The sequence below is a fragment of the Psittacula echo genome (genome assembly GCF_963264785.1).
Source record: "Psittacula echo genome assembly, chromosome: 24".
Classification (NCBI taxonomy): Eukaryota; Metazoa; Chordata; class Aves; order Psittaciformes; family Psittacidae; genus Psittacula; species Psittacula echo.
The window spans coordinates 4,461,792-4,484,633 of record NC_137759.1 but is presented as its reverse complement, the minus strand read 5'-3'; the positions used below and the strand labels follow the sequence as shown (position 1 = coordinate 4,484,633).

At 53.4% G+C, this 22,842-nt stretch overlaps 1 protein-coding gene across 1 annotated transcript in view; it reads left to right on the top strand.

Annotated features, from left to right (window-relative positions):
* The window catches only part of ADAMTS10 (ADAM metallopeptidase with thrombospondin type 1 motif 10), a 36,702-nt gene that overhangs the window by 2,923 nt on the left and 10,937 nt on the right, over window positions 1-22,842 (top strand). The window contains exons 2-13 of the mRNA XM_080633976.1: window positions 2,637-3,001; window positions 6,545-6,704; window positions 8,744-8,961; window positions 10,141-10,224; window positions 10,708-10,853; window positions 14,080-14,123; window positions 15,385-15,490; window positions 15,647-15,793; window positions 17,392-17,533; window positions 20,216-20,323; window positions 22,163-22,308; window positions 22,629-22,692. Of these exons, the coding sequence (XP_080490102.1) occupies window positions 2,637-3,001; window positions 6,545-6,704; window positions 8,744-8,961; window positions 10,141-10,224; window positions 10,708-10,853; window positions 14,080-14,123; window positions 15,385-15,490; window positions 15,647-15,793; window positions 17,392-17,533; window positions 20,216-20,323; window positions 22,163-22,308; window positions 22,629-22,692 (1,730 nt within the window). The remainder of the gene's footprint in view (window positions 1-2,636; window positions 3,002-6,544; window positions 6,705-8,743; window positions 8,962-10,140; window positions 10,225-10,707; window positions 10,854-14,079; window positions 14,124-15,384; window positions 15,491-15,646; window positions 15,794-17,391; window positions 17,534-20,215; window positions 20,324-22,162; window positions 22,309-22,628; window positions 22,693-22,842) is intronic.

Here is a 22,842-nt window from a genome sequence, read left to right as displayed (position 1 = left end):
AGGCTTTTTATAGCATCCCTTCCACAGCAGTTTGACAGCCCTCCGGGAACACCGGGCTGCTTATCACCAGTGCAGACCCTCCTGGTGCGGTGGGTGCAGCACTGTGCGTTTCAGGCCAAGATCTATTAATACAGCATGAAGTGGCTGAGGGGTCACATGGTGGCTTTTCTGAACAGGAGGAAGGAAGGAAGGCCAAAGAGTGCTGCTCTTGCTGTTGGGAGCTCCTATAATAGAGGGAGCATGACCAAGGGAGGGATGAGCAAATGGGAGAATTAGGGAACATCTGTGATGGTGGGTGGGGTACACGGGGTTAGGGAGTAAAAGATCCTAATATCCTAGCACCTAATCTAATCTTTCACATGTTTAGAGGAGGGGGAGGAGCTGGCTGTAACACTGGATGAGGACACCAGCTTCTTCCTTGTGTTGAAAGTCTCTCTTCATTATTGTTTCAGTTTGTGACATCCCCACTTTATCACTTCCTAAAACATTCGTGTGATGCAGGGAACTGCTTTTTGATCTTTCTTCCTCTGCCTCAGTTTCCATCTCTGCGATGATGCACAGTGATACTACAGCAAAAACAGGGTCTCACACCCAACCTCATCCCTCAGGCTTTCATCTCCTGGATGTACCCCATGGGTCAGGAGCAGGGGCTGCAGCCCTGCTCCAAGCCCCACTGCATGCACAAACCTCCTTCCCATTCACTGTTTTGCAAGACTGCAGAGAGGGAAGAAGACAAACAAGACGCTTCCGACAGCAAATATTTCCAAGCCTGAGGTCATTGCTTAGATGCAGTCACTCTTGTTTGCCCGGCTGCATCACACGCGAGGCGCTGAGATGCAGGAGAAGCTGGAGCACAGGAAGTTAAAAGACTAATAATCATTTCTGGCTTGTTGAGGCAAGGGAGAGGTGCCAGAAGTGCTTATGGTTTGGAAGGATGGGAGCTAACCCCTAAACCCAGCTGGTGGGAAGGACTGTCCCATTACCGGTGGCCAAGGAAACCGCTCTGTCAGGCTCCCACATTGGAAAACACACTAGGGGAAAAGGAAACTTTCCAGTGCTGCCATGTGGTAAGAGTGTAATTTGGAGTCCAAGTTTATGATGGCTGGGAAGGCTTTGAAGATGGGTGCTGTGTGGAGCCAGGCGAAATGCAGCCACCCTGGAGCAGCCTGGCCTCTCCTGTTTGCTTAGGAAACAACTACAAATAGGATGTGGAAAGCACAGTAAGAATCTTCCAGAGTGAAAAGAGGACAAATCCTCTCCTGCTCCATGAGCAAACCTTCAGTGGTGAGGGGTTCAGGAGAACACACTGTGATCAGAGGAGCTAGCCTGCCCAGTGCCTGATTTTATACATCTTCTGCTGAAGCCCGTGGTACTGAGGGCTGTCAGAGACATCTAGACCTCCGCTCAGCTCCAATCCGGCAGTCCCTGTGACATTTTGCTTGGAAAATGAGAGATTTCTGTCGAGTGCCAATTTCTTTGACAGCCAAAAGTGTTGCTTTAGCTTGCGAGCCCAGGCAGACGCTTTCAACAGGGACCTTGTCAGAGCACATTTCCTAAGTGGAACGAGACAGGCTCAAATAGTCAAGTGCCCCAAGAGAAGGTGCTAAGCCAGGCTGGTACAATAAAGAACACCATCCTGGTGAGCTGGGCAGGGAGGATGGTGTCATAGATAGAGACCTGGCTGGGGAGTCAGGATGTCTGAGTTCTTTTCTCATTGCCTTTTCAGCTGGGGAATTCTGGTCACCCTCTTTCTTACTTTGGTTGCAAGGCTGGCATTGGAAGGATGTTGCCTTTGTGACTCTTGGGAGGATGCTCAGTACCTAATGCCCTAATGCAGCTGTGATTGGGAAGGCTGGTACGGTGCTCTTATGCAGGTTATCAAAGCAGAGTTAGCAGGTCCACGTGGCAGCTGTAGGTGTTCTGAAGAGCACGACCATTCCTTAGCAAGACTGTCTTCTCCTGAGCTATTTTTGCCCCAAGGCTCATTCTAGCTTGTTTTGAAGAGACCTTATTGCTAGCTTTGTTACTGAAAGGATCCAGATTAAAATAACCCTCCTGCTGTGACTCTGCACAGCCTTGAGTCCCTCTGCCCACTGGAGATGGAGAGATGAGGGATAGTTCAGGACCAAAGCCAGGATTTGGACTGAGTGGCCCCTTGGACCAGGCCATTTCTCTCCATCACTTGCAGAGGAAGAAAATAATGCTCCGTAGGATCAAGGCCTATTGGTAGGACAGGGAAAGGCTTAAGGCCTGTGGGAATACCCCAAGGATCCAGCAGCCTGGATAGAGCATAAGGAAGAAGCTCTTCCCTGTGAGGGTGCTGAGGCGCTGGCACAGGGTGCCCAGAGAAGCTGTGGCTGCCCCATCCCTGGCAGTGTTCAAGGCCAGGTTGGACACAGGGGCTTGGAGCAAGCTGCTCCAGTGGAAGGGGTCCCTGCCCGTGGCAGGGGTTGGAGCTGGATGAGCTTTAAGGTCCCTTCCAACCCAAACCACTTTGTGATTCTATGACCCTCTGCTTCAGGACTCTGTCTCACTGCTTTGTGGTGCCTGCGGCTTGGTTGTGCTGCAATGACTGTGTTTTACTCTGCCTCCCTGTGCAGATTGTCATTCCTGCTCTGTTTGCTTTCCCTCCGCAGAGGAGTTCCTCTCCAGCCTGGATCACTATGAAATCGCCTTCCCCATCCAAGTGGACCAAAACGGGGACTTCCTCACCTTTGACGTGAGAAGCCAGCTGAAGCAACGTCCTCGGCGCAGCCTGGGCTCCTTGGCCTACGAGCCATCTGAGCAGCAGGTCTTCTACAAAGTCTCTGCCCACCGAACCCAGTTCCTCCTCAACCTGACCCTGCACTCCAACCTGCTGGCTGAGCATTTCACTGTGGAATACTGGAAGCGAGATGGTGTGGACTGGCAGCATGATTTCCATGAAGACTGCCACTACGCAGGACACTTGCAGGATCAGTACCTGAACTCAAAGGTTGCCATCAGCAACTGCAATGGACTGGTGAGTCTGGATTTTGCCCAGTCAAGGGCAATGGTAACAACTAGAGATGCCCATAAAACAGAGCTGATGGTAGCCTCTTTGTTCATTGCTATTGAAGTGCAAACCTGGTTTGGGTTCCATGGTGGTGGGAAAGGCATGGGGTTGGTGTCAAGCTAGAATATGGCATCAAAAGCCAGCTGAAAGTGAAGAAGGCCACATCCCTTCATTACATCTGTAGGAGTTCCTGATCTGTGTTTCGTTTGTAGTTCAGTTTCTGCCAAAGTCAGTGGGCATTTTTCCATTTATTTTAATTGGAATGTCTTAACATCTTTTAATTTGCGTGTCTGAACAGCAAGGACTGGACATCATGGTCTTAAATACCATCAAGAAAACTTAACGGTAGACATTAGTGGTAGGGATAGCTGAGCTATAGGTTGCTTAGAGAGTATGTGGCTCCTACATCATGGGAGATCTGTAAGAATAGGGCAGACGAATGCCTCTCAGAAATACTCCAGGTATGAGCAATTCCAGCACTGGGAATACACTAAGGACTTCCATCCTTATTCTTCTGTGATTTTTCTGGCTCCCAAAGCACATTTCATGACCTGCCAGATGGAGGGATGGAGCAAACATACCCTTTTAGTGAATCCCCAGGCTGATGGCTCCCTTGGAGGGGTAACATGTACAAAAAGACTCTGTAGGCCAGATTCATATTTATGCTACAGCCCCACCTCATAGCAGTATTCTGGCAGTGTGGAAGAGCTTCCAAATGGGAATGAATTCACATTTGATTTATTGCTAAATCACAGTGCCAGAACAGTGCTGTGGGTTATTAACAGAAATGAGAATCTGACTCATTATATCATAGAGTCTAATGTTTCTATCTCACAGCCAAAAGTCAGAGCTGCATAAACTCTTGGTTCCTCGGTTAGCCCTTTGTTCAGATAGGGGAGCTCTGAAGTCCCGGACAATTCACTGGTGTTCACAATAGCACTGAAGGGGGAGCTGGGTGCTGCTGGCTCAGAAGGGATCTGGAGTTAGCCTTCCTTCCCAGTTCAGAAAGCAGCAAGTCCAGGGCAAGCAATGGCCCAGCAGCACTTGTGCTGGGATAATTCAGTCCACAGGCTGTTTTTCACTCTGGACTGGGCTTGGAGCAAGCTGCTCCAGTGGAAGGTGTCCCTGCCCGTGACAGGGGTTGGAACTGGAGGAGCTTTAAGGTCCCTTCCAACACAAACCAGGCTGGGACTCTTATCTCCCATGGAGGGTGCACCATGCTGCGCTGAGCAGGGGGAAAGTCACCTAGGTTTAAGTTGTTGGAAGCAAAGGGCAAAGTGGTCCATTTTCCAAAGCACACATTGCTGTGAGCAGCCAGCAGGGCCGCTTTAGGACAGAAATGCCACTTTCTTACCTCTTATGTCAGAGCTCATCAAAGGACAATTCAAAGGATTTTCAACCCTTTGTGTCCATGCTTTCACCTGAAAAGCCCTCCTGAAGGTCAGCATGAACTTTAAAGCTTGGAGCAAGCCAGATGGCTCTGCTGCTGAGGCTAATGTTGAGCTGCTCGTGTGTATGTATGAGGACATAGAAGAGCTGAATTGCAGTATGTGGCCATGCTTTTGACTGTGGTCATACGCTAATAGCACAAACCATCCTTGCTCTGCAGATGACCCTGGTGAATCATAGACAGGATATCCAGTTTAGCTCCCCCACAAACCACAGGGATCTCTCCAAGGGCTTCTCGCCGCCCCCTTTCAACAGGCTTGTGTCACGTCCAGCGCCTGGACCTCAGAGCTCGGTCTTTGGGGTCAGTGATGGGGCAGTTTTCAGACTGCTGTGATGGCCAAGCTTCGCTGCTGAAGGATGCGAGGCCAGCACTGGAGCCTCCTGCCTCTTGCGCTCTGCAGATGCTCTGGGTTTAAGCGCAAGCGGCCCTTTTCTAGCAGGGCATGGGTTTGGGGCAGGACGTGCGCTCCCCTCCCGCTGCTCTGCCCCAGGGCGGTGGTGACCTCCTTCTCCCCATCCCACAAAGCCGGCAGCCAGCTGGCTTCGCCGGCCGACACTCGGCTTTCCGCCACAGCCCTCGCCAGGCTAACCTCACAGTACCTCGCTTGTGCTGGAGGAGGTGGAGCCCAGCCAAGAGCAACAGAGCCCGGTGCAGGAGGAAATCCCCCGGCACTGTGGAGATGGGGACTTCGCTGTGCACACACTGCCCCGATTCAGCTTCCATGGCAAGGAGGGACAGGAGGAGAGACCTATGGCGGTGGCAGGATCCACCCTGGAGGGGCTCTCCCGCGTGAGCACCCAGCAAGGATGCTGTTACGCAGGTGGTGTCTTCCATGCAAGGACATCAAGATGTTTTAGAGGCCTGCTTCCCCACTCCCTGTGCTGGCAGACAGGCCTCCTGTCCCCCTTGCGTAGAAGGGTGATGGAAAAGTGCTGTGACATCTAAAGGACAGCACTGGTGCAGAGCTGATGGCAGGACATGAGTGTTGCTGCACCTGGAGCTACGCTTGTGCACAGGAAATGTGGGGTTTAGACTTTTGGGATACTTCTTGTCCTGCTTGAGCGATGTCAGGCGTGTTTCTGTGCCTTGGTTGCTTGTTGGTGAAGTTCAGCTGGTAGCACGCCCACATTTCTTGGACTTAGGTGAGATTCAGTGCCAGGAGTTCTTACAGCAATGGAGCTTCTACTTGTACCCTGTTGGGCTGCCAAAAACTCTTCAGGTTGCTCAGACTTTTTAGGCAGAAGGAAAGCTTGCCACGAGGATGGGACCAGCTGCAGAGGAGAGTTTCTGCAGGCACCTGGTGGGTTTGGCTGCTCATCCCACTGGGGTCCATTCGCAGAGAGCAAAGTCTGGGCTCGCAGCTGAGCTTCAATTCAGTCAAATGATAAAATCAGGGAGAACAAGAAACAAATAAGGGAGCAAAACCAAGATCATCTGCCTGACGTGGTGTGAAAAGGGCAGTGCCTACAGGGCAACAAACCGGGTTTCAGGCTGCAGAGAAAGATTGTGACTTCCGCGGGTTGCCTCGCTGCTAAACAGGCTTCAGGTTTTCCAGATTCAGTGTTTCTCAACAGCCTCTGGGCATCTACACTTCTCTGCAGCGCTGTGCCTGAGTTTCCCAGCTGGTGGTCATGATCTTGAGCTGCTTCCAAGGCTCTTTGATGAGGTTGAACAGTACAGAAGGGAGATCCCACTGCTGAGCTGTGCTGTTATGTGAAGGTATTTAGGATCCCACAGACAGCTCTTGATTGGACTGAGTGGGTGGAATGGGAAACAACTCATTCATAATTTTGCAAGGAAAGGCTGTGATTTCCAGAAGACTTCAGTGAACAAAGATGTCCCAAGGCATCCACGACCATCTGGCTCCGTTTCCTCCGGTCTGTAGGTTCACGTAGTTCAGCGTTCGTGTGTAAATGGAGGATTCCATCACATTCTCCAAAGTAATTGTCAGTCCCCAGAAACTCAGTGGTTAATCAACAGAAAGCTCCTTCCAAGAAGCAATATCTCACCCAGTTCTCTCTCTACCTCTTTCATTGCCTTTTGTCTCTTTCCTTCTGCAGCATGGGGTGATCGTCGCAGATGAGGAGGAGTATTTCATTGAGCCATTGAGCCCGGGAGCCAACGTCAGCACAGGGAGTGAGGGCAAGGGCAGCCCCCACGTCGTGTACAAGCGGTCGTCTCTCCAGTACCCACACATGGATGCAGCCTGTGGCGTGCTAGGTACCCATCAACACATCCTCAGTCCATCCCAGTGCAGTCCTGGTAGAGCAGGCTTTGAAGGTCCACACTATGGCAAAGAACCAAATTTATCTCCTGCATTCAAGAAAGTTTTCTCTATTTGCTTTTACTCGTGTTAAGCATTTCTGGTGGCCTGGTCTTTGGGAAGCTCCTGTGCTGTCTTCTTCACAGCAGGGCTTTTAGATTTGTAAATAGAGCATGGAATAGAAGAGAAAAAACTGCCTCTTATTGTTCTTAAGAAAAATCCTTCTAGATTTGGCCAATTGACAAGGTATTGAGAAATCTTAGCTTCCACGTGCTCAGCAGAGACTTGTCTTTGGGTTTTAGTCTCTGAAGATTGTGTCCACGTTGAGATAATATTGCTCCTGTTAGAGACCAGGTGGAAAGATGCCTTGTATAGGGTGGGATGTGGGAGCTGGGCTCTGGGAGACGTTTATAAAGGATGGCAATTGCGCATTTACCCCCTTTCTATGCTTACAGGCCTATGAATTCCTAAAGGACTCACCCAGGTCTGCCCTGGCCTCTCCCTAATGCTTTTGTCCTTCTCATCCTTGCTAGCAGCGTCCCAGAGCTTGGCTGAAATTGCCAGCCCTTATGAATGTGCAGTGTTTCTCCATCTACCCAAAATGTTGCATGCACACAGGATGCTGCTCCCTCAGTTTACAGAGGCTTCCCCTGGCTCTGTAAGGATGAGAGGGGATGCCACCCCTGCAGAGGGGCCAGCTCGTATGTTATAGATCAGAGTTTGTGGATGCAGAAGCAAAGCTGTTCCCAGTTGCTCCTGGAGGTTTTGTGTCACTTCAGGATGTTCATCCAGTGACACTCACCTAGATGGGGAGTCACTGCTGGAAGGGATGGAACGTGTGGAGACGCCAGGGCACTGCCAGGCTGCTCTGAGCAGGCTCTGGGTGTCCCCAGACCTGCCAGCATCTCTGGGGACAACCTGTGCTTCCCTGGCCCCTCTCCTCCTGTCCCAGGTCCCAAAGTCACAATGGACAAAGTGCCAACAGACTCCCCTTCTGCTGACTCTTTGCCACATTCCACGGCTTCCAGACTAAAGTTAGCCTGTTCCTAATTACTTCTTGGAAAGCAAAGACCATGCAGTGAGAGCCACAGGGCAAATACAGCTCAGAACAACCACGATGCAACTGGCTCCATCAAAGCTGCCCCATCCCATTGCTCCAAAGGCTGGACCTGTCCTGACCTGCCCAGCATAGCTGGCCCCTGAGCACCCTGTGAGCTCCCTCTAAGCAGCCATAGGGGCTGGAGCTGGTAGGTTGTGGGGCTGCCTGTGATCTGCCCATCTTCCTGGATGATTGATGTTCCAGCATCAGAGCAGAGGAGGGGGATTCAGCCGGCTCTCCTGATGGAGCAGGAGAGTGGTTGTAATCTCCCAGTCAGCCCTCCTGCCCTGTGCCAGTTTCCAGGCCGTGACATTGGAGCTGATGGCCCTGCTGGGAGCATCCCTAGGGTCAGGTCAGTAGCACTTGAAGCCTGGAGCAAAGTTGTACAAACCTGCTGCTGCTGCTTTGGAGGCTGCAGCCATTTCTGTGGAGGAAGAGCCAAGTCCTAAATTCAGGCCCTGGCAGGAAAAGGAAAGAGGAAATGATCTGCAATGGCTTTATTTTCAGATTATGTCTGTGTAGTTTCTAAACCTACAATGCTCTTGCCTGCGACAGAGGGGAGGGCAGGGCCTTGCAGCATGCACTGAAGTGCACGGGGCTGATGCAGAAAGATGGGTGCACACCTCTGCATGCAGTGCCTGGGCAGGAGGCAGGATGCGGGGAAGATATGGGCAGGATGCAGGCAGGGCAGGAGCACAGCCCCGGGCTGCAGGAGGAAGAGATCAGCAGACCCAGCCGATGGCAGTGGGTGCATTTGCTGGGTTCACACATGGTGTGTAAAGAGCCTTGCAATGGCCTTTCCTTCCCTGAAACCAAGCTCGTGCTGTGCACCGCTCACCTCTGTGCGCTGCTGAACTGCTGCCGGGGGGCAACAGAAACATCTCCTTCCCTTTCCAGACGAGAAGCCCTGGAAAGGGAGGCACTGGTGGCTGCGGACGCTGAAGCCCTCCCCACTGAAGCCCTCGGGCAACCACAGCCAGCGCGGCCAATTGCCCCTGAAGAGATCCGTCAGCACGGAGCGCTACGTGGAGACCCTGGTGGTGGCTGACAAGATGATGGTGGGGTACCACGGGCGGCGGGACATCGAGCAGTACATCCTGGCCATCATGAATATTGTAAGTGTTATAACCACATCATGAACCTTGGCGGTGGGGGGGACACCCAGCAGCAGAGAGCAAGCAGGAACAACTCCTGTTCATCACCCTGAATGTCGGAGTTTGGCAGAGGGTGCCGTGTGCTTTTCCTGCAAGGAGCCAAGTGGGATGGGAACGCGTTGCGGGACTCAGATCTGTTTCGGTATGGCAGTGGCTTCTCCCCACTTCCAGAGCAAGATGTTTGGGTCAAAAAGTGATTCTCTGGAGCCTGCAGGGACTCTCTGTTGTATAGGGGAGCACTGTAGGAGAGGTAAACTCTGGCCTGTCTGACCATGCTACAGATCTGGACTGGGAGAACAAAGCCCTTTCTTTGAACTGCATCTCTCATCTCAAATTAGCATTGCAAATAAGGCCAGGCAAGCTGAGAAACACATGGGAAAGCATAAGGACAGTGAGCTCTCACGCTTGGGGGCTGAGCAGTGTGAGGGGTAGGGAGAAATACCCTCGTTCTTCCATAGCACACTGCCCGTGTCTCTGGGTTACTGCAGAGGAGCTTCCTCTGCAGCATCAGAACTGAGTCATTGCTAGCGGCAGGATACCAGGCTGGCTGCATAAAGAGCCTGAATTGGCCATGCTGAATCCTCCTGCGAGGTGAGATAGGTTTGGAAGTTATCCATCACACTGCTGGAAGCCCCTCTGTGCTGGTTCTTTGTCCTGTCCTCTGCAGGATCTCTTTTCATGGTTGGCTCTGTTTGCATGTCTAAAGCAGATGCCAGATTTTCAGACAATGCTGTTTGTAACTGTTTCATCTGCTGTGCAACACCCATCGTGTGGCGGCAGATATCTGAGAGATGCTGTGGCATTCCCTGCCCGTGGGCAGTCACCAAAGCTTCATCCTGTGGCTGGGTAATGCCAGGACCATGGGGCTCCCCTACCTGAGCTCCAGGCCAGGAGGAGCTGCTGTGGGATGTTGGCTTCACTACTTGAATCAGACAGAAGGAAACACCAAGGTCTGAACGTGGTGTGGGAGGCTCTGCAGTCCGAGTGGTAATGTGGAGTCCCATACCTCTTTCTGCTTTCTAAACCACTTGTGTTCAGACCCTGCAGCCCATGCTGATGAAGCCGCCCTGGTTCTCTCCATGCCAGCTCACCAGGGAGCTCATTTTTAAGACTCGTCTTTTCTTGTTTCTTGGAGGTCAGGTTGCCAAACTGTTCCAGGACTCGAGTCTGGGCAATATTGTCAATATCCTGGTGACCCGGCTGATTCTCCTCACCGAGGATCAGGTAAGATGGGCTTTGCTGAGCCACTTCGGTCGTGCATCTGCACTTCCTGTATGGGTTCCCCTGGATGTCCCCCCAGTGCAGTCTGCTGGGTGCAGCACAGAGCATCCCAGACTGGTTTGGGTTGGAAGGGACCTTAAAGCTCATCCAGTCCCAACCCCCTGCCATGCGCCAACACCTTCCACTAGAGCAGCTTGCTCAAGGCCCTGTCCAACCTGGCCTCTCAATCCTCTCAATAGCAGCTGGGGACTGGGTCCAGGCCACGGGCTAAGAGCACCTTTAGAACTCTGAGCACTGCCTCTGTGCCAGGGTGGTTTTAAGGAGGTTTAAGTAGCTTTAATCCTCCCAAAGGCTTGCTTTCCCTTGGCCTCCATGAAAAGGTGGGGGTATCTGAGTGGGTGTCAGTGCTCTGCTGGCATGGGAATAGGCAGTACTTTTGCGTCAGAGCTTTCCTGGGAACACACTGTCATATTGCTTCCATTCCAGCCTACGCTAGAGATTAACCACCATGCTGGGAAATCCTTGGACAGCTTCTGCAAGTGGCAGAAATCCATTGTGAACAGGAATGGCAATGGGAACGCTATCCCCGAGAATGGCATAGCCAACCATGACACTGCAGTGCTGATCACCAGGTAAGGCTGAGCTGGGCCCTGGCAGTGCTGTCATCAGGGGGGATGTCCTCTGCACAACTGCCCTTTGTCCCTGTCCAAGTGGTTCATCCAAAGCTTCCTTCCCATGCACTCCCCTGCAAGCTGCTTGGCCACTGCTGTCCCTCAGCCCTGTTGTCCCTTGCAGCAATGCAGCTTATTGTAGTTCAGATCATTCTCGTCCTCCAGGGTCTTCTCTCAGTCTTTGTTGTGCTCTCAAGGCGCTTAGTTTGCAGCCATGGGGATTTGTGTACCCAAGTGAATGGCATCATGTGTACAACGCTGTTGGGCATATGTGGGAACCACCCCGGAGTCATGGAGCATCAGGCGTCTTACTGAAATGGAAAGCCCCATCTGCTCTGCTGTGAAAGATGGAAAAGAGGATACAAATGGGATCTGAGCATCATGGCAGTGACAGAGGGCCTCCAGCCAGTATGGCGTTTGGCTCACCTCATTTTAGGTGCCTGCATATAGGGCTGAGCTCTCTTCTTGGTAGCTGATAGACATCCTTGAAGCAGTGATTTCATCTCGACTCCCTGAGCTCAAGAGCAGCCTGCCCTGCCTGTGTCTCTGTGCTTCTGTAACAACAGTCTGGATCAGCAGCTGAATTAGACCTTCAGAGCTGGGTGAAGGGGTCTGAACCTTCACATGCAGGACACATAATACCTGTCAGAATAGATGGGTGCTTGAGACTGGAGCAGCAGAGGGTACAGGAGGGATGTCTGGAAGGACATATGGATGGTTGGAAGGAAAGAATCATAGAATCACAGAATGGTTTGGGTTGGAAAGGACCTTAAAGATCATCCAGTTTCTACCCCTTCCTACAGGCAGCCACAGCTTCTCTGAGCACCCTGTGCCAGCGCCTCAGCACCCTCACAGGGAAGAGCTTCTGCCTAAGAGCTCATCTCAGTCTCCCCTCGGGCAGGTTGAAGCCATTCCCCTTGGCCTGTCCCTACAGGCCCTTGTCCCAAGCCCCTCTCCAGCTTTCCTGCAGCCCCTTTAGGCACTGGAGCTGCTCTCAGGTCTCCCCTTCAGGAGCCTTCTCTTCTCCAGGCTGCCCCAGCCCAGCTCTCTCAGCCTGGCTCCAGAGCAGAGCTGCTCCAGCCCTCGCAGCATCGCCATGGCCTCCTCTGGACTCACTCCAGCAGCTCCACATCCCTTTGTGTTGAGGTCTCACGAAAGCAGAAGATGCAGAGAGGGCAACAGGGACAGTGGAAGGAACAGAGGGGTGCAAGAACAGAGGATGACAAAGGGAGAGCTGGAAGGACAGAGGGAATGAAGGGCAGCTCTCGGGTGCTACCAGCTGCATCCAGGACACCAGCTCTCTGATGCCTGCCCAGACCCTGCTCAAGCAGAGGGGCAGCAGCCTGGGGAGAAGCCAAAGGCAAACCCAAGATTGGTTTGTGCATTTCTTCCTCCCGCCCTCTTGTGGAGTGGGCGAAAGTCATCAAATGGAAGTGGTGGAGATGGGAGCCTCCAAGCGGGAGCTGGTTTTGTTGGCGCGGTTTTCCTGCTCCAGCTCCCAGTGGTGGCCAGAGCCATGTGCATCCTGGTGCATCTCTCATGAGTGAGCAAAAGGCCCCTTAGCCCCAGATTTTCACCCTCCTGGGGTTGCAGCATCTGCTTTTCCTTCCCTCCCACCACACGTGTGGGACACAAACGCCAGCTCCGACTTCTTCTGCCTCTCAGATGTCTGAGCTAACCCGAAGCGGCTCACTGGCCACACCAGGCTTGGTCAGCACCAGCGCATCCGGCCCATCTCTAATAAATTCCCTGTCTCCTGCTAACATCTTGCTGAGCTGCGGGGTTTTTCCCTTGCAGGGACACGTGAAACCAGTGCCTCCAAAGGCTTTCACAGCATTCATCAAAACAAAGCAACAAATGGTTTTCACTGGGTTTCCTGCTGGGGGTGAGAGGTTTGGACGCTTCCAGAGAGTGGCAGGGGACAAAGGCACAGGAGCCATCACCAGGAACACGTTATGCTTAACCCATCGTGTGCCATCAGGATGCTTCCTCCCCGCTCTCATCCCCTTGGGGCCGCTGGGATGAGGGGTGCTGGATGGTCCTGCTCGCCACGCGGGTGTCCCCCAAACCCACACCCTGCTCAGCATCCTTCATGCTCTGAGCCCAGCTCACACACTGGTTTAAATGCATGTCAGGAGTAAGGAGCAACCCCAACCAGCTCTAGGGCATCCACTGGTCCCCTCCCACCTACCCACCCTCCATGGATCTCAGTGTTAGCCTTGCCCCTTTCAGCCTGGGGTTTGCAAAGACCCAAATGCCTGGGGAGTCTCACCTTCTGGAGAAGGTATTTGAACAGAGGAAGGCTCACCTCTGCAGTTAAATGGTAATATTCACTCTCTGGCCCAAGCTGGTCTCTTTTGGAGCTGCTGCTCCATCCCATTGTGAGGGATATGGAGGAGATTTTACTTTTGCTGTCCTTGGTTTAGCTTTTCCTTGTATGTGGCTAATGAGGTACAAACAGATGATTCCTTGATGCAACAGTTGGGAGTCGAGGCCAGGAACTGAGGGAAGAATCACCTTGAATCAAGCCATATTGAATTTGTTTGGAAAATTCTTGGTAAAGAACTAAACTGAAAAGAAAACAATATCAAAAATGACTTTGAATGAAGCCACGGTGAGCTTGGACGTGGGACACCTTTTCCAGCTGAAATGTTCTGCTTATATTTTAAACACAGAATCAGAAGGACATATGTGATGGACACAATTTGCTGCAAGGGACCTCAGGTCACGGGCAGGAGGCTGGCCCTGTCCTTTTCCCTCCTGTTCTGCTGGGGCAGAGCCCTGGCACAGAGAATTGGCAGCTCTCAGGGGTGCAGTGGGTTCTGGTGAGCAGAGCTGGACCACCCTTCCAATCCCAAAGAGCTCCAAGACTGGGATAGCATCGTCCCTGCTCATCTAGCACATCTCATCAAAACCCAATCTCTGCCCCTGCTCAGCACTAACCCAGAGTGAAGGGACTGGAGTCATCATTAAACATCCACAGTGAGTCTCATCCTGGGAAAAGTGAGTGTTGGCCGATACGGATCAGAGGCATCTTACCCACTGCAGTCAGTACTTTCTCTTCCAGAAGTGTTGCATGAGCCATGGGCTGTTTTGAAGTGTTTTGGAGGTGAACACATCACTAAAATGTTATCCTGGAGCCACTGGAATTGTAAGTGTTCTTATTGCTGCTTTCTCTCCTTTGCAGATACGACATTTGCATCTACAAGAACAAGCCGTGCGGCACGCTGGGTAGGTAGGATTTTGCTGCCCCTTTGGAAGCACTTCCCACCAGCACACACATCTTTGGGAGCATGGTGAGGGCAGGCTGGGCCATTCCCCTTCCCTATTGAGCAAGCTGAGGGAAGCATTTGCCCAACGCTACCGCAAGCACTGGCAGCAGAGCCAGGAACAGGCCAATGATTTCCAGCCCTCTCCACTGCAGCCTCCTTGCTTCTGTAAACACTAAAAGCAGCAACCCTGAGGATGGATGGGCTCTGGAATGCTTCTCCATTATATCCCTGGGTCATGTCCAGCCTGATGATTAAGAACCTCTTGCATCTAGGGCTGGTCCATAGCCTAGTGGAGGATTCCTGGCTTAGCAGAGAGAAATCAGACTTTTTTGTGATGACTATAAAGGGAGTTCTTTATTTAAACTGCGAGACGCAGACAGAGCCTGCAGCTCTCTCTGGCTGGACCTCCTAATTTGTCTTGCTCTGGTCTAGACGAAGCAGGCAGGGAGGGATTACTGCTCTGAATCACTGCAATGAAAGAAGAGAAGTTGGTGGATCTCTGACCCGATGTGGCTGCAGACGAGGTGCCTGGGAGGGAGGTTGGGGCTGGAGGTGCCGTGATGGCTCAAGTCATTCCTTTAACAGACACCGTTCCTTCCCTGGCCTGGTGCAGCAGGCACAGCCTGTAGTGGTGGGGCAATGTATGGGCAGAGGGCTGGGAGAATCTGCTGCCACGATCCAAGGCGGATTTCTTCATGATCCAGCCATCCAGGCGGAGTCAGGCTGGATTCCTGGGCATGGGAATGACACCTGGTGGGGGTCAGCCAGAGGCAAGCACAGATGGCCAGGTTGGATCCTGATTTAGTTGTCCAGGCTGCCGTGGCTGAGTTCAGATGCCCAAGTGCTGGTGCAGCTGATCTCAGGTTCCCCCATCAGTAGTGCCAGTGTTGTGACAAGGACGGCTCCCTGCACACAGCCTGGGGTTTGGATATGAAATTCACAGGATTTTGACCCGTTCTTTTCATTTCCAAACCTGCCATTGCTAACTCAGTTGACAGTGCTGACATGTGCCTACAGCCCATAAGAGCCATGGGTCCATCCCAAAGCCCAGTGCAACCAGTGGGTAGAAACTTGTCATTGACAGTAGGCTATGCTCAGTGCTAGTGAGCATGAAGCACATTATTTAGTTCCCAGATAGCACCCATGTCCCCTGCAGATGCTTTGTGCTGACCCTATGTGACAGCTCTATCTATAGATAGCTCTATCTATCTGTTCCCCAGGCTTGGCCCCCGTTGGTGGGATGTGTGAACGAGAACGAAGCTGCAGCATCAATGAGGACATTGGCCTGGCCACAGCTTTCACCATTGCCCATGAGATTGGCCACACGTGAGTGCTGTGCTACAGGAATCCCTGGGAGTCACAGGGAAGGGCCCTTGTTGGTTTGCTCCTGCCAACAGGAGCTGGAAGATCCTTCCTATGGATAATCCAGATGTGTTGAAACTGCAGCTGATCACCTCTCTCTTGCCTTGGTGGTGCTTTCAGGTTTGGCATGAATCACGATGGGGTCGGCAACAGCTGTGGCTCCCGTGGGCAAGAAACAGCCAAGCTCATGGCTGCTCACATCACCATGAAGACCAACCCGTTTGTGTGGTCCACATGCAGCAGGGATTACATCACCAGCTTCCTGGAGTAAGGAATCCGTCTCACCTTGCCCTTCCTTCTTCCTCGTAACCAGTACACACCTTCAACCTCTCACTTGTGAGGAGTGGGTAAAGCCCCCAGAGCACAGCCCATTCGCCCTCTGTCTTGTCTCCCAGCGCCTCATCCTATCCCAAGAAGTATGGGATTTCCTTCTTTCCTTTAGAGACTTCCCTGTGCTTTGCTTGCCTGCTGAAGATACCAACCCCATTTACCTTGCCGCTGTGAGACCTTTATCTAGGTTCCCCACTTCCAGACATTTCACAGATAAATCAACAGCTTCTGGAGGCATTGGGATGGTTTGGAAGTTCAGCCAGCAATTGCAGAGGAGAGTTGGTGTGGTGGGGAAGGAGGATTTGGAGACAGGACTGGGTCTGCAGAGTGTAGGCAGCCACTGAGGAGTTTTCAGGTGTGATTGAGCAGCGTAGGAGAAAGGTTTTGGTTTTGCTCTCCAAAGCACCTTTAGGGTTCAGGAGAAGGGATTTAGGCTCCTATGTCCCAAAGTTCTGCTGTTATCACCTTGCCTGAGCCATGTTCTCTGCAGTCTGAAAGCGCTTCTCATCCAGGGTTCAGGCCGTTCAGGTTTCTGTCACCAAACGAGCAGTCAGGATTTATTCTGCTGAGGTTTTGGGTAGGACACAGGCACTACCTAATAGGGTTGGGTCATGATTAAAAGAAGCAAGTACGTGGGGTCACTGTGGAGGGGAGTCCCCAGGGAACAAATACCAGCCCTCTACCAGCAATGCTGCAGTTGTAACAGCCCCTGAGGAGCAGCCACCTACCCCATGGTCCCACGAAGCTTGTCCCAAACCGCGTGGCTCATCCCCAAACATCTGCAGCTCATGTCTGGCAGCAGCAGAACCTGCCCCCCTTAGCTCCTGACCCCTGGACGTGCACCTCCGCGAGGCACGTTGCATGGACAGCACTGGGAAAGCTGCCTTGTCCTCAGGTGACCCTGAGGCCTTGGCAGGGCTGGTGGAGTTTCATGTTCGTGTCAGCCCTCTCCACAGTTTGTGCTGGCCACCCCTGCCTGAGCACGGCCCCGGGAGCCTCTGCTGGGATGGGGAGTGCAAGACCCCGGGATTGGGGGAGTGGTGATGGGGGCCTTGATTTAGGGAGAGCTCAGAGAGCAGTGGGGAAGGAGGAGGGAAAGGCGTGCGTCTGCGGAACTTGGATGCTCCTACAAAGCTCTGGCATGCAGGAGGACAGGCTTGGAGAGCAGGGGCTGTCTGAGCTCCGCACCTCTGGCTGCTCTCAGCTGGGGCTCTGCAGCCGTGGCGTGGGACGGCAGCCCCTCTGCATACCTGCTGCCGCATGAGGGTGCTGGGCACACGTTGGGACAGCCAGGGGCTGGCGAGAGCCTGCAAAACCCTCAGATTAAAGCATCCAGAGCTACCTTGGAAGCAGCATGTGCTTCCCAGCCTGAGGGGACAACAGAAAGACTTCGGAGCACTTTCCCAGCCATGGTTTTACTCAGTTATCCCCACCAAGCAGCCCCATGTGGAGCAGGGAGCGCCTGCTGCTGGTCCTCCACCGTGATGCTCTCCTACAAGACTTTCTGAGCTCTGATTCTCCTCTCTTGTTTCCAGCTCCGGGATGGGATTATGCCTGAACAACGCTCCTCCCAAGCAAGACTTTATCTACCCAACAGTGGCTCCAGGACAGGCCTATGATGCAGACGAGCAGTGCCGTTTCCAGTACGGAGTTAAATCTCGCCAGTGTAAATACGGGGTAGAGAGCCTTCCTGCTTTACTATCGGTTCCCAGGGGGTGGAGGACGGGGGTACAAGGGCAAAAAGGGCCCTGTGGGCCGTTCCTCTGCTGCCCACATCGCTTTGCTGTCCTGCTTCAAACGAAGGGCACTGGCATGTTCCCTGTGAGCTTTTTGCCTTGCTTCCCTTGAGAGAGGCTGGAGGAGGTTGTTTCGCACCCACAAGGGTTGACCCCAGCTCCGTTTCAGTCAGATTAGTCCCACCTTGGCTGCTGCTGGTCCGCAGGGGTTGCAGCTGGAAGCCAGGCTGCAGTCCCTTCATCCAGACTCCCCTCGCAGCAGGGCTTTGCACACAGGTGTGTTTTTCCTACTCCTCACTAGAAGTCATTCTGCTGCTCACACAAACTTAGGAGGAGAAACGTCTTTCTTCCAGCTGAGGTGGGGCGATGTGCTGTAGCTGTGTCTGAGCTGCCCACCTAAGCCACTCCTGCCGTCATGCTGCCGTTCCCTGATCTTTGAATCCAAGAAACCACGGAAAGGAAAGGTTGTTTCGGGAGAAAAGAGTCTTCCTGGATCTCCGCCTGGCATTTTGTTGTTCTTAATGTAGTGGGCATTGCCAACCAGCTGGGCATAGTGATATGGGGAGATGCAGGAGCAGCTCTGTTGTCTGGTGGACATGCATGTATGTGTACCCATGTAAGTCAGACCCTGTGAAGGAGGAAACATCTCAGACCAGGGTTTAGTTTCTCTTGCAACCATGTAGATGCTAGCCCAGCGCTGCCATTGCATTGACCAGGTGTGAACACTCTGAACATTCATCGGCTTAGTGTGGTTAAAGCCTGAACCACCTCCTGGTGTCTCCTCAGCTCGTCTTGGTCAACAAAGGGCAAAGTTTGGCTCCCCCTGGTTCCAGTGCTGTCTTCTAGTATGGCCGAGGGGCTCAGAGCCCACTGGACATGGGGATGTCCAGAGCAGCAGCAGCAGCAAACTGGGTCTGAATAACGTGGTCGTGATAGCTGATGTCAGGTGCTCCTGCCTGCAGCCCCTGTCCCTCCTCAGCTGAGCCAGAGGCTGTGGAATGGAAACTTCCCACGTTTACATGCCTGTTTCCCGGCTAATTTTTAACTCGGGCAGACGCTTCCTGTGTATATACAAGGATCACAGAAGCACAAGATGTCCTTGTGGTGACCCTTCGTGCTTGTCTGGGAGAAGCCCAAAGGGTGGAAGGGCTCAGGGCATGTAGATAAACCTGGGTAGATGTGCAAGTCCACCCATCCTGTGCCCCGTATAAACAAACTCCAGGGACATGGCACAAACACGGCAGCATCCCTTCCTCTGTGCCAGTACAGAGCAGATGATTAATAGATACAGTGAGGACAGAGCAAACAGATGTCACTGACTGAAGCTGGGAAGTCCTTTCCCTTGGTGACACAAAGAGGCTATACAGGAAGTCCTACATCCCAATTGACTGGTTTGTGCTGAAAGGGACCTTAAAGCTCCTCCAGCTCCAATCCCCTGCCAAGGGCAGGGACCCCTTCCACTAGAGCAGCTTGCTCCAAGCCCCTGTGTCCAACCTGGCCTTGAACACTGCCAGGGATGGGGCACAGCTCAGGAGACCAAGTGCAGGAGAGTGTTGAAGTGTTTGCATGTGTTGAAGTCCAGCCTGGTTGATTCAGTGGCAGAGCAGGTTCACAGGGCCTGGACCTTCTGCTTTAGCAGCTGTGACTATGGCAGAGTCTCTGCCATGGACCCAACTTCTGGGTAGCTTCTGGAAACAGTGGAAATGGTCAAGGGAAGCTTTTTGTTTGCTGGTGCTGTGAGGCTGAAGCTCAGGATCTGCAGCTCAAGAAGCCTCCTGGAAAGAGGTGTTGAGTTCTCAGCCCAGCATCACTCAGTGGACCTGGCTGCACCAAGCAGAGACAGAGAGAAGTGCCCACTTCTGGAGCTACTTGAGGGCTAGCTCAGGACCTGGCATGATTGTGATTGTTCTGAAGACAGCTCTGAATCTTCCAGAGGCCTCTTCCCTTTAGCACTATTCCACTGCCTGGAGATTGCCAGTACTCAAGGTAGTCCCACTGTGACCTGCGGTGTATTCCTGTAGCAAGAGATGGCAGATGTGCCATGCTGATGCTTCCCACAGAGGCAGATCCAGATCCGTGTGGCAGATCTGGAGCCACATGGCGAAGGGATGCTCATGGCAGGTGGTAGGAACAGCTCCTTGTGCTCAGCATCCACTGCACAGTGCCACAAAAGAGGACATCCCTCAGCTCTGGGGAGAGGGCTCCGGTGGAGCACAGCAGGATTAGCTCGGGCCTCATCGGGGTGTCCAAGGAGATGTGTCCTCTGTGGCACAAAGCCCAGGTTTTTGGGGATGGCCGGGATGCCACCTCTGGCACCTGAATGCTGCGGAACCTCCAGATCCCAAGAGATTGGAGATCTCCCAGCCCAGGCTTAGTCCAGAGAAGGGGAATGAGCTGTCAGTGGCCTTGGGGTGACTGCAGCTGGCAACACCTCACAAGATTTGGTCTCATTTACCCCCCACCATGCTGGAACTGCTCCTATCGCTGTGTCCCAGCCCAGCACCGGCGTGCTGCTGCCCCGGCCTCACAGCCCCCAGCGCCAGTGAATCCTGATCTCAGCTTTGTTTCTTTGTCTCTTTCTTCCTCCCTCCCACTCTTTCCCCCAATTTCTCTCTCTTTCCAGGAAGTCTGCAGTGAGTTATGGTGCCTGAGCAAAAGCAACCGCTGCATAACCAACAGCATCCCTGCTGCTGAGGGGACCATATGCCAAACCAACACCATTGAAAAGGGGGTAAGGAAGCCCGGGGCACCATAGCGAGATGACAGTGAGTGGCTGAATCGCTCTTCCAGTGATAACTGCGATTATTGTTTGCATTGGGGAGCACACAGTTGGTTTAAGAGCACCCACGAGCCTGTCGTTCCCTGCATCCCAGAGCCTGGAGCCACCCCACCATCCCCATTGGCACGGAGAAAGGCTGGGATGTGCCAAGGAGCCCAGGGATCTGTAATCACCCTCAAGTACAGATCATCCAGCATGTTGCTGGGAATGCAGAATATGAAGTCCCTGCTCCGGCGAGCTCCCGGAGGCACAACACGGTGACCTCAAGCAATGCTGTGTGCTTTAGATGAGCATCTTGTTCACAGATGGCCTGGCCAAGGCAGGGCCACCAGCTTCTGTTGGGTGGTGGCTGTGCCCTCATCCCAGACTCCTGGTCGTTTCCTCTTCCCAAATCCCCTGTGGTTGTTACGGCTTCACCTCTCCTACCCCAGGAACCCACAGTGGGTGACTTCAGGCCTGGATCTGGTGGTAGTTTCTCAGACAGAGTCTTGCTGGCTCCTTCCCTGCCTGTTTTGGTTTTCTTTTCTCTCTTTTTTCATTTCCATTAGTCAAGCACTTGTTACACAGGTTATGGCCAGCGCATCCTGTGAGGATGCCTTTCCTTACACATCCTCCCTCCCTACCTGCCCCCAGCTCCTATTTGGTCTCATAGCTATGCCCATGCTTGCTGCAGGACAGCGAGCCAAGGTCTGCTCCCAGCAGGCAGGGTGCAAGGGCAGAGCTCACCACTGATGCTCTGAAGAGTCCTGAGTGCAGAAGCAGAAGCCCCAGTTACCTCCAGTCTGGAGCGACAGCAGGATGTGCCTGCAGAGCATGGGATCCCGCCTTTGGAAAGGCGCTGGTGTGCTAGGAGGTGGCTCCACGAGTGTCCTGGGAGGCCATGGATCATTTTCCCTGCTGGTTGTGCTCAGAAGGAGCCGGGAGAGGCCGTGCCAGCAGCTCCAGGCTGGGTTATCAGCCCCTGGAAGGAGCACACAGCGGTTCCTTCCTTCCTGGGATTATCTCAGTCCCCGAGGCGTGGTGTCCGGCACAGTGCCCGGAGAACGGCAGCAGGGCTGGCACTGTCCCGCTCCTTGCGTCACTGGTGGCTCCAGGGGGTGCAGGATGCTTTCCAGCTCCAAGGGAAATAGTTCATAGGCAGGTTTCTCCGAACATCTGTCCCCCAATAGGATGGGGACAGGCGGATTCTTTAAGGCAGAACAGGGACACAGCCACGGTTTTATTACAATCAAAACTTGATCTTAACCCGGACCCTTTGCAGATTGGGATGTTTTAATTCACTTACCACAGCTTCAGCTCCCAGTACACGTACAAAACTCACTCCATTCTGGGATGGAGCAGCTGGTGGAGGAGATGTCTGTGCTCCCCAGGGATCCTGGCCCTGCTACCCAGGTCCAAGTCCCATGAGGCTTGCTGCCACGTACTATTGCAGGCAGTGAATTGTGTGCTCTTACATGTCTCTGTTAACAACCTGTGTCACTCTGGTGCCTGGGACCCCTTCAGAGCAGAAGTGGGGATGTGACCCCCTTTGCTGTGGCTGCCTGCCCCACAGGATGCTGCACGGGGGGGTTTGGAGTGGGGGCACTGGTCCCAGCATCCCTGTGAACCCCAAGTATGCGGCATGTGCAAATGGTGACAGTGACTCGGAGGAGAGGGTGCCTGCGGAGAGACAAATGCACTCTGCAATGGAGTTCAAGCCAGACCCCAGCCCTGAACTGGCTGCTGTGTCTGGTGGAGGCTGTGGGAGGAGATGGCTGTGCTCAGGGGGGTTAAAGCTCTGTCTTCCTACAGTGGTGCTACAAGAGGGAGTGTGTGCCTTTTGGCACCCGGCCGGAGGGCGTGGATGGTGCCTGGGGAGCCTGGTCATCCTGGGGGGAGTGCAGCAGGACATGCGGTGGAGGTGTGTCATCATCCATTCGCCACTGTGACAGCCCACGGTAGGTGTGCATGCGTGTGGCCATCGCTGTCGGGTCAGTGGGAAAGGCAGCAGCCGGGTTCCTGCTTTCCCAATAGCTCATTGCTCTTGCTTTGGCATTGGGTCTGCAGCCACAGGGTTGTACAACTCCAGGGTGCGCTTGCAGCTGAGCCCATGAGGTCTGCTCAGGACCTGCACTTTGGCAATAGCCCCTCCATGCAGGATCTGTCCTTGCAGAGGGGCATGGTTGGGAGAAGCCAGGGTGCTCCTGCAAACTCAGGCAGCTGCTGCCACAAAACCAGCTCCGTTCCCTAAGCTTCCATCTCATTCCTGGTTTGCCAGGCCCACGATCGGAGGAAAGTACTGCCTGGGAGAGCGGAAGCGGTACCGGTCCTGCAACACCGATGTGAGTACTGCCAGGCTCGGGTTGAGGAGGAGCGGGGCTTTGCTGGTGGGGCAGGGATGAGCCCTCTCCGCATGGATACAGGGCATTATGGAACCCATGGGAGGAGGCAGCCGATGGGGTGAGCGCGGTGCCGGCAGCAATCCCGCAGTG